General features: G+C 45.5%; 1 protein-coding gene across 1 annotated transcript; it reads right to left on the bottom strand.

Annotated features, from left to right (window-relative positions):
* Positions 1-970: 970 nt before the first annotated feature.
* Positions 971-5,434, bottom strand: LOC121393580. The gene is made up of 2 exons (XM_041562407.1): positions 4,381-5,434; positions 971-1,083 (listed from the first exon to the last, which is right to left on the bottom strand). Exons 1-2 carry the CDS (start codon positions 5,240-5,242, stop codon positions 971-973), a joined length of 975 nt encoding a protein of 324 aa, XP_041418341.1. The 5' UTR covers positions 5,243-5,434.
* Positions 5,435-11,253: the final 5,819 nt, after the last annotated feature.

Below are 11,253 nucleotides of genomic sequence, written 5' to 3'. Positions count from 1 at the left end.
AGTCTTGATAAGGTTAACTCTTTCCCTATAGGTCAGCTTCCACCCTTTCCAACGCTGAACTTTTGCCAAACCGGTATCCAACTTCTCTTCCCAATTTAGCCTGGCATTATCTTCCCTCCCAAATTTAACCCCTAGTATTTTAACTTGAGAGGAGGCAACAGGGAAGGTTCTTAACTCATAACTGGGCTCTTCCTCCAGACTCCACAAAGCTTCCGACTTTTCACTATTGACTAGAGACCCTGAGGCCTCTGAGTAGCTTCTGATGCAACAGGAGACTCTCTCCACCTCTTCAGGCTTTGAGATAACCACTGTCACATCATCCGCGTAGGCCACCAACCTCAGGCGCTGACCACTGGGTGCACAGATACCCTCCAAGTTACCTCCCTGCAGCGATCTAAGAAAGGGATCTAACGCAAATGCATACAGCAACGGACTCAGAGGGCACCCCTGTCTTACTCCTGCCCCAACCTGGAAGTCTTCACCCTGCCAACCGTTAATCAGTGGGAAGCTTCTCGCCCCTTTGTACAAAACTTTTATCCAACTAATAAATTGCCCCGGGATACCATATTTAGACAAAACAGCCCATAGGTACTGGTGATTCACCCTATCAAAGGCTTTTGACTGATCTAAACACAGAAAGTATTTCCCCCACCTTTGAGCTTTGCATAATTCCAGAGCCTCTCTAATGGTAAAGACAGCTCCAAAAATGCTCCGCCCCTTCACCGTGCAGAACTGACAGTCAGACAATAAAGTGCTTGAAAATAAACTTAAACGAAAGAAAATAACCTTTGCGAGAATCTTTCTATCTGTATTGAGCAGGGCAATCGGCCTCCAGTTCTCAATATGCTTCTCGTCCTTACCTTTTGACAGCAAAATCAAAGAGGAAAATATGATGGCGGGAGGTCATCTTCCTCTAAGCAACAGTTAAACACCTCAACAAGTGCCGGAGCCAACAGATCTTTAAAGGTCTTTAAAGGTCTTTAAAGGTCTTATAGAATTCTGATGTTAAGCCATCCGGACCTGGAGCTTTCTTATTCTGCAGACTCTCTATCGCCAACTTTACCTCCTCCTCCGTGATTTTAGCTGTCAAGGGGGAAAAATCCAAATTATTTGTGTCAGGCCCTGGGGTCGTCTCTAAGAAAGCTGTCATCCTTTCCCTCTCCAAAGTTCTCTCCCCAAACAAAGCAGCATAGTAGGATCTCACGACCTCCAGTATTCCCTCCCTTGTCTTTGCTCTTTACCCTGGAAGTCAATGAGACCCCTCACCAGTTTCCTTTTAACTGACTCTTTACAGTTCCTAAAAGGATCTGGGGAAATTTTCATCCCAGAATCCCTCTCAAGAACCAGAGACCTCTGGCGGCTGTACTGATACTGCTTCATTTGGTTCTTTAACTGGGTCACTTTTTCCCCCACCACCCCATCCGAAATATAGGACTCCAGCTTCTTTCTCAAGGACTGGTACTGCCATTGTCTATTTCCCTCCCTTTTAACAGATAGGGACTTGAAGAAAGCCCGAAATGACCTCTTGGCCTCTTCCCACCACTGTGTTGGTGAATCATAAAAAATCATTTTCGACAGAATATTTTGTACAACAAACTCACAAAAGGGTTTTTGTTCCTCATCCTTTAGTATTTCTGAACCTAACCTCCACAGACCTTTACCAACCCCCAGACTATCTGATACCCCATATTCAAAGAAAAGAACCAAGTGGTCAGAAAACCCCACTTCAATCTCCTTAACCCCTGAAAAAGGAGCACCAGCTTTAATATAAATCTGGTCAATTCTACTACTGCGGGAGCCACAAAAATACGTGTGCTTGGCCTTCCTACCCCCTTCAGTAGCCACATCCACCAACCCTGCTGTTTGAACCACCTCATTGAGAAATGCTCCCTCATATTTCCTATACATACCAGATCTATCCCCTGGCCCTGTCACTTGGTTGAAATCCCCGGCTAGGATGACTGGCATTGAGGTGTGTAAATATTGTCTCATTTCTCTTATGAGTTCCTTCCTCTCCACCACTGATTGGGGCCCATACATATTAATTAATCTTAGATCTTCCCCTTCTATCTTAATATCAAGTAACAAACACCTGCCCATTTTAACCTCCACCAACCTCTTAACTTCAATGTGCCTGTCACCATTAAACAGAATCCCCCACTCCTCCCGCCTGTTCCTCTGCTATGGACCAAAATGAGGGCCCTTTCTGCCAGTCTCTTTTTGCATTGTAGATATCGTACCTATTAGTTAGGCGAGTCTCCTGAACAAAAATGATATCTACCACTAAAGAAAATAAAAACTCAAATGCTACCAATCTTGCCTTGGGAGATCTAATGCTTCTCACATTAAGGGTGCAAAAAGAAATTGGGGAACCCATCATGTTTTAGGGAGTTTTGCTGAAGACTCTTCCCCTCCTTCCCCACATCTCTTAACTTGCATCCCCTGAGATTCATCCCCTTCTACAAAAACCAGAAACTCCTCCTCAAAGGAACCTCCTTCCCCAGAGTCTCTCTCCTTCCTCTTTTTCCCCTGCTCTTCCCCAGTAACTTCTAGAACTTCTGGGATTCTTGGAGTCTGGCCTGCATCGGGTTCTGGGGATATTCTTCCTTCTTTTGTTTTTCGCCTTTTCTTTTTCTTTTTCTTCTCCTCTCTGTCCCTTTCTTCCTTCTCTATCTGCCTTTCTTCCTCCTCCTCCTCCTCCTCCGCCATCTCCCCCCAACTCTTCCCACCTGGGAGGGTAAATCTGTTTGATGTGCTCACACCTGCCTTAACAACCATCTTTCCCTGTTGTTTATTCCCCTTTGCTCCTACCACAGTCCAGTCCTCCTTCTCTATCCCTTTCTCCTTCCTTTCCTTCCCCCCTAGTTTCCCGAGGGACTGCAGGTTCCACTACTTCTTCCACCCTGGTCTCCAACTCCATTTCTTCCTCATGCTCCCTCCCCTCCTCCCGCTCCTCCTCCTCCTGAAATTCCCGCTCCAAATTAGGGCAATCTCTGACAATGTTATGCCAAGCATTGGGGCAGTCCCTGTGTGTATGACCCAGAGCATTACATAAGTTGCACCTGACCTCATTGCATTCCTTGCTGGTATGGCTTTTAGCACCACACAGAGCACACACCTTGGTTTCACAGTTAATGGCCAAGTGTCTGTTTGAACCACACTTAAAGCATTGGCGAGGTTGGCCTGGGTAAAAACAAACCCCCCGTTCTCTTCCTATGAAAAATGAGTTAGGGAGGTGCTTGGGGACATTGTAATGAACCTCTAGTTTCACTTGGGCTTTCCATCCTCCTGCCCAAAAACCTTCCTCATTATAGATGAGAGGGGTTAGTACTGTGCATTGTCTCTTTAACCAAACAAGGATATCCTCAGGGGGGACTGATTCGTGTTTGAAAATGATGGTTACATTTTTGGTTTCAGGACGTGAGATTGGGATTGCCTTAAAATTTTCCCACTCTTTTGTGTTTTTCTTTTGGTCATAAAGAGCCCAAAACCTCTCCATCCCCTGGGACAATTTAAAGCTGAGATCATATTCAGTAACAGAAATATCAAGAAAAGCATTGACATCATTAGTAGTGAAACCCATAGACTCTTTCACCAGGTTACGTGCCACATATCTCCAACCTGGGAATTTGTCTTGCTCCCCCTCCCATTTAATTCTCACCACATTGCGCCTCTTAAACACTGGCCCATCAAAGGATCTATTTAGCCCAGATGAGTTAGCAAACAGCCTCCTCCTTTCCCACACATTCACAGGTGCTTGGCTTCTCTCTTGCCCAACCTCTGGAGCAGCCTTACTGCCTCCCACAGTCCCCTCTCCCATCCCCCCCACACCAGCACTCTCACCCCCCTGTACCCCTTCACTCACAGCCTCTCTCTCACCACTTGCCCCACTCACACCTGCACTCACACCTGCACTCACACTCACACACTCTGGCTGCACAACAACATTAGCAGAGATATTAGAGGAAACATTAGAAGAAAAACGTTTCCCTTTTTCCATCTGCTCAAATCTTTCCCGGTTCTTATAAATCTCTTCCCATGGTTTAATTATAAGGAAAGTCTTTTTAATTTCTTCCTCCAGTTCCTCCAACTCTTTATTGTACATCGCAGTCTTTCTTATTCTCTGCCCTCTTAACTCTCCAGTCACTTTGGCAGCCAAACGAAGTTCTTTTGCAATCACATTATTTAGTTCTTTTTTCCTCTGCTGCAAAAACTCCATAGTCTTTAGAGCTTTAACAATTTCCTCCTGATTTACAGAGTCTTTAGAGGTGGAGACCCAAGAAAAGTCTTTAGAGACACAGTCTGTAGCAGCAACAGTCTCATTAGTGGAAACCCCCTCCCCCACACAGGCAATTAAGGAAAAGTCAGTTTGTTTGTTACCTGCAGATTTCTCCTCCAGCACCTGTAAAGCCACAGTCTCTGCCAGGTAGCCACAGTCCATGCTTGCCTCCATTCCTCCCTCTGCTGAAGCAGCAGCAGTTGGTGCCATTTGTGGGGGGGTTCCCTGATTCTTTGCTGGAATCTTTCCTTTCTTACTGTCTCTGCTGGACTCTCTGCAGCTTTCACTGGGTGGGCGGAGCTTCCCCTTTGCTGTGCACAAGCCTGTCTCTGCTTCCAAAATGGCGTCCTCCTTCCCAAGCACATGGCCGGCCTCCATTACTGCAGTGCAGCTGGTACCTGCTTTCTCCCTCAGCTGGGGGTCACTGTCCATAGCAGCAGCTGCTTGTGTGTCTGTACAGCCGCTTGTACCTTCCATTTCCCCCAGCAAAGCACCGCTCCCCTCTGCTCCCTGACTGATGCAAATACCAGACCAGGGGCTCCAGGCTGCGCTGGCCACAGGACTTTCCTCCTCCATAGCTATGGGGGACCTGCTTGTTCCTTGGGGGGTGCTCTCTGGGACACAGGTAGCTTGGGATTCACCAACCTTTGCTGAAGCTCCAGATGTAGAGACTTGTAGTTCCGCAACATGTTGCACAGGGGGCTCAGATGCCGCAAACCCAGACAGACTTGACTCAGGGACCTCATCCAGCTTTTCTTCCTCCTCACTCTCCACAGACACCTCTTCCACCTCCTCCTCCTTTGGCAAAACTTTCCCTTTCTTGTTCACTTTCTTTACAGTAGCAGCCATTTTCTTTTCTGCACCAACTACAGCTTTCTGGCTCACTGCTCGCCTGCTGGATCCCAGCCTTGCTCGGGTATTCATTGCCCCTGCTTCCTCTGTTGGGGGCAACTTCTTACCCATTTCCAAAAATAAATAAATAAATCAAAAACAAAAAAGAAAAGTAAAGGCTATAAAGCCGCAAAAACAGCTGAGAAATCAACCTCCCCAGACCCAGAAGGGCCTGGGTAAGTCAAAATCACAAGTTCTCTCTCAAAATCACGAGCTCTCTCCAAACACGTCTGCTCCCTACGGGGATCAGATAGGATCTGTGCAGCCACTGCGACAGAATGCTCTGTTATACAGATAGCTAGAATCTCAGCCATAAAGCAGGACAGGACTGCTGCTTACAATAGGGATCAGATAGGATCTGTGCAGCCACTGCGACAGAATGCTCTGTTATACAGATAGCTAGAATCTCAGCCATAAAGCAGGACAGGACTGCTGCTTACAATAGGGATCAGATAGGATCTGTGCAGCCACTGGGACAGAATGTTCTGTTATACAGATAGCTAGAATCTCAGCCATAAAGCAGGGCAGGACTGCTGCTTACAATGGGGATCAGATAGGATCTGTGCAGCCACTGGGACAGAATGCTCTGTTATACAGATAGCTAGAATCTCAGCCATAAAGCAGGACAGGACTGCTGCTTACAATAGGGATCAGATAGGATCTGTGCAGCCACTGGGACAGAATGCTCTGTTATACAGATAGCTAGAATCTCAGCCATAAATCAGGACAGGACTGCAGCTTTTCTAAACCCTGAGTTTTTACCAAAATAGGTGGCACAATCCAGTTTAACAATTGAGACTGAGCTTTTCCAGTAACATATGACAGAAGGGCAGCTTTGATCGTCGCATGCCTCAAGCACCACAGAACAATGCGCATTTCCAAGAAATCACAGTAACTAATAACTTGCCGTCATTGAGTGTTACACCTATTTGGTTATAGGCCATTCAGTGCTGTACATTTGTGTTGGGAACAGCCGGTATATTTCTCTTTGGACATTAGTAATTATATAAAAACAAAACAATAGAAAAGTGATCCTCTGAGCAGGACAAATGTGAGTGTGAAATATAAACCGGTACAGTCAGCGGCAGGATAACTTTACAGCAGTTCATATGAAGTGACAGGCCGAGCTCTGTAGCAAGACTCCATTATTATTATTATTATTATATAGTATAAAGAAGGACTTTCTGCCCTATTGCCTTTTAAGCTATTGATGAAGTACATCTAGTGGCACCGACCTTTAGAGGTCAGGGGTGCTGGGAGTTGTACATTAGCAGCAGCATTTTGGGGTTTCTGTGACCATGTTTTCATCCTGCAGCCAACTTGTATTCATGTAGCCAATATCTTATTTTCCCATGACCATTTTTTCCTCCTCTGGCCATTTTGCCCTCCCTTGGCGTCTTACCCAGGTCTGTACTGAGATTGAAAATAGGCCCTTGAATTACTCAGTGGCCCAATCAGCCTCCAAAGGCCCAATAAAAAGAGACTGTTTATGGCATTTGCCAGATCGCTACTCTGGGCCTGATATTGCCTTCCCATGACCACAAGAGCCAATAAAGGAGCACGGTTTATGCAAACTCGGCAAAACTCATAGTCTCTGTGAAGGGGGGTTGACTGAAGAGAAGGTACTGTCTCTTAAAGGTACAGAAACAAAAGTACCAAAAATTAAAGGCAAAGTTAAAGAAACGCTAACTGCTGAACAAGTAGCTGAAGCCTTAAAGGAACTAGCCACCTTGCAAAATAAAAAGTATAAACTGCAGTTGTCAATCAAATCCTTAACTAATGTGTTAGCAGTTTCTGAAGGCAAAATGAAAGAATTAAACACACAGAAGAGAGATGACTTAAGGGGTGAACTTGCTTTTCAAATTGATTTTCAAATAAGTGAGCTGTATAAAGATGTCGGTCCATGGAAAACAATGTTTTGAAACAATGGGATCTAATATCCGTGGTTCTGTATCAAAGCCTGTTCTGCAGAAATCCCACCAAGCAAGTACATCCAATAGCCCCGGCTCATCCGAGAGTGAAACGGAGTTTATCAAACCGTTACCCTCAAAAATGCAAAGGGGCAGAGGAAAGGTAAACTGGCAAAACATGGCATTTAATCAGCAAGATGTGGATAATCAGGAAAAGAGGAAAACTGTATTTAAAACCGAAAACAAGATCTGCCGATTAAAAGAACTTTTGAGTTATCATCGGATCAAGATTTTCCAGATTTACCAAAGGTTAAAGGCAAACGTAATGTGAAGTCACCATGCAAGTCTGCTTCTGAGAGAAGTGAGAAACAGCATGAAGGAGTCCTGGAAGCAGGAGAAGAAAGTGGAATAGAAGTTTCAACAAAATCATCTCCAAATGTTAAAGAGAGTGGCACAATGGAGAGCGGCACAGTGGAGATCGGTGCAGTGGAGATTGGCGCAATGGAGATCAGCGCAATGGAGAGTGGCACAGAGGAGATCGGTGCAGTGGAGATGAAAAAACTGGGTTAAGATAAAGTGGGATGGTACTAAAGAGGATGCCCCTCCCAGGCGCTTTATTGTAAGATCCCTTTTATTAGATGGAATGGGGTTCTCACCAGATGACTTATCAGCCGTTATGGCACAGACAGAGATTGATTTTGATATTACATTTAAATTGCCAGAAGCATTAGACCATTTCTGGAAGATATATAATGTACAAAAGAGAGGAGGTCATCAAAACTGGGATAATTTAGTGGTCATACCAATGACTAAGCCAGAAACCAAAAATATCACAATAATCATGAAAAATGATGCAATTCCCCAGGAGGACATTTTGGTTTGGTTACGGCGCCAGTGCACTGTTTTGACTCCTTTAGTTTAAATATATGATGAAGACAATGTCTGGGCAGGTGCTTGGCGCACTCAGGTGAAGTTAGAAGTAGTAGGTAATGTACCAAATCAGCTGATCAATTCTTTTTTCATAGGCAAGGAGAAAGGTACATGCTTTTATATTGGCCAGCCGCGCCAATGCTTTAAATGTGGGGCTGGAAACCATTTGGCAAGAGCTTGTAAAGTTCTAAAATGTGCACTTTGTAATGCGACAGGCCATGAGGCAGAAAGCTGTGACCGAGTCAGGTGCAATTTGTGCAACAGAATGGACCATTCCCATAGAAGGTGCCCTGAAGCCTACCACAATATTGTCAATCTGTTCCCTGAGATAGATAGGGAAATGAGAAGGGAAATGCAGCCGGTGGGAGGAGAAAGAGAAAAGGAACAGGACACAGAGCCTTCCCTATCACAGGAAGGTGTTTCCAAAAAGCAAAGAGCTAAACAACCTGTAAATAGTCAGAAAAGAGGAAAGAGGCCAGAAAAGGAGGTAAGAGGGAAGGATGTTAAGGCTGCAAGTGAAGAGAATGTGGAAGGAGAAGGTTGGAAAATATATCAAAAGAAAAAAACAAAAAAATACGCCCATCAGCTTGATCCAGGAGAAGGTGGCTCAGAGGTACTTACATTCTCACTCAGTACTGGGAATAAATTCTCAGTGCTAGACATTGAGTCCTGGGGTGATAGGGCAGAAAGGGAAGAACAAGAGGAGTTTGAGAGGTTGGAGAAGGAAGAGGGGACAGAGGGAGAGCAAAGAGAGTTAGAGCCTGAGCTTATGGAAATCCAACTAGTTTCAAAAAAGAGAACTAGAGAAGGTGGTGAACAGCCAGTGAGTAAAAAAGGTATAGTAGGCACTGCAGATATTTCCCAAAATCCAGTGGAAAGTTTAGCTGGTGATGCAGATGAGGGTCAGTTTCCCTTTGGGCCCCAGGTAAAAAGATATGGAGACAAGGCTGTTTCTTCAGCAAAAGAAAGGAGTAACATTTTGTCAAAAGTTCATGATGGCGTTGTCTCCAATTAGATTTCTTACCTCAAATGTTTGTTGCATTAAAGTCCACAGGTCTAGGTTTCTGGCTTTTGAAAGTCTGGCAAACTCGAACGCAGAGGTGTTTTTCCGTCAGGAAACCCGACTTACTACTCGGACAGATATAAGAAAGGCAGAGGTTGACTGGCGACATGGGTCTTCTTTTTGGTCTACAGCGGAGGAGCCATGTGGAAGAGTAGGGATATTGTTTCGAGATGGTCTCAATATTATACATAGACTACTTGAGATCCAGGTTGGCCGTTCTTTATTGTTAGATGTCACCTTAAATGGAAGACGATTTAGTCTCATAAACATTTATGGGCCACAGTCTATGTCAGGTAGGAGGGCATTACTGGCTGAGGTCAGACCTTTTTCTGCACACGTCGCTCCCGGTCGTTCTGGCTGGTGATTTTAACCAGGTTATTAGACCAGAAGATCGTTCTGGAAGAATGAGGACATCTGAAAGCTATTATTTGAACATGCTTATTCAGCAAGTTGGCCTGGTTGATGTAGCCACCCGGGGTGGCCGGAGGGCGATACATACTTACAGATGTGCAGAAAGGAGTAGCCGTCTGGACATGGCTTTTGTCAAGGCAGACGAAGAATTCACTGATGTGAGACAAGGAGTGGTAGAATACTCTGACCATTGGACACTTTCTTTTACAGTTGGGACCTCAAATATTCCGGCAAGGGGTAAGGGTCTTTGGCGGCTTAGTGTGGATTCTTTGGAGGGTGAGTCAGTTCAAACGTCTTTTGAGGCACTTCTTCAGCACCAATTTGGGAGAGTCGATTTTTATGACCGTGTGTCATCATGGTGGGAAAGTGCAAAAAGTTCATTCCAGGCTTTCTTCCGTAAGCTATCTGTACGTAGGGAGGGTAGCAAGTATAAAAAGTACTTAACTCTCTTAAAGAAGTTGGACTCTTATATTTTGGATGGGGTGGCGGGGTCAAAAATTGCCCAGCTGAAGGCCCAGATCAGAGAATGTCAGTATAGCCGTTACAAATCTCTTGTGCCGGACGGGACGATGGGCGTTTTCTCTCGCCAGAACCCTTTTTAAACTGCAAAGAGAATGTTGGGCGGAAGCATGTCACCAGTCTGACTGATCCCAAGGGTGAGTTGCAAACATCAAGGGAGGGCATAATTGGGATTGTGAAAGACTTTTACGCTTCTCTGTTCCGGGCCAAGGCTAAGGGGAGGACTTCATCCTTCCTGGAGGCAACCCCAGGGCCTGATGTAACTAATTTGGACTTTGAGCCTTTGACAGCTGAGATCACGGAGGACGAGGTCAAAGCTGCCATCGACTGCCTTGCTAAAATGAAGTCTCCAAGACCGGACGGCCTTACAGCCGAATTTTATAACACAGAACAAGATGAGCTCAGACAGTGCGGGCGCTCAGCCGGAGAAAATATAAATAAGAAATTTAAAGATCAGCTGGCACCGGTTTTTGTATAGGTTTTTAGAGACTGCCTGGATGGGGGGTATCTTACCCCCCTCTATGAGAGAATCCTCCTTGATCTTGCTGTCAAAAGGCAAGGATCCAAAGCATGTTGAGAATTGGAGGCCAATTGCCCTTCTCAACACTGATCGGAAGCTTCTTGCACAGATACTTTTTACTAGATTGAGTTTATTTTCAGGCCCTTTATTATCTCCTGTCCAGTTCTGCACGGTGAAAGGGCAGAGCATCTTTGGGGCGATCCTTACTATTAGGGAAGCCTTGGAGTTATGCAAAGTCCAAAACACTGGGTGTTACTTTCTGTCTCTGGACCAGGCTAAGGCCTTTGATCGAGTGGATCATGAGTATCTGTGGGCCGTTTTGACAAAGTATGGCATCCCGGGAACATTCATTAGATGGCTCTCCGCTTTGTACAAAGGGGCAGTAAGCTTTCCACTTATCAATGGGTGGCGCGGTGAAAACTTTGAGGTTCGGGCCGGGGTGATACAGGGGTGTCCCTTAAGCCCTCTGCTGTATGTTTTTGCGATTGATCCTTTTCTAAGGCGGTTGCAGGAGAGTGGAATTAGGGGTCTTTCTATTCCTCGTAGCCAGCCCCTCAGGTCAGTAGCCTATGCGGATGATGTCACGGTAGTTGTCTCTTGTCTGGAAGAGAGTCGAGAGTGCTGTCTGAGACAATCAGAAGTTACTCAGAGGCCTCAGGGCCTCTGGTCAACATGGATAAGTCTCAAGCTTTTTGGTCTTTAGACGAGGAGCCGGCTTTTCCACTCCAGG

The sequence above is a fragment of the Xenopus laevis genome, chromosome 5L (assembly GCF_017654675.1).
Source record: "Xenopus laevis strain J_2021 chromosome 5L, Xenopus_laevis_v10.1, whole genome shotgun sequence".
NCBI classification, from domain to species: Eukaryota; Metazoa; Chordata; class Amphibia; order Anura; family Pipidae; genus Xenopus; species Xenopus laevis.
This window is presented reverse-complemented; position numbering and strand designations above follow the sequence as displayed.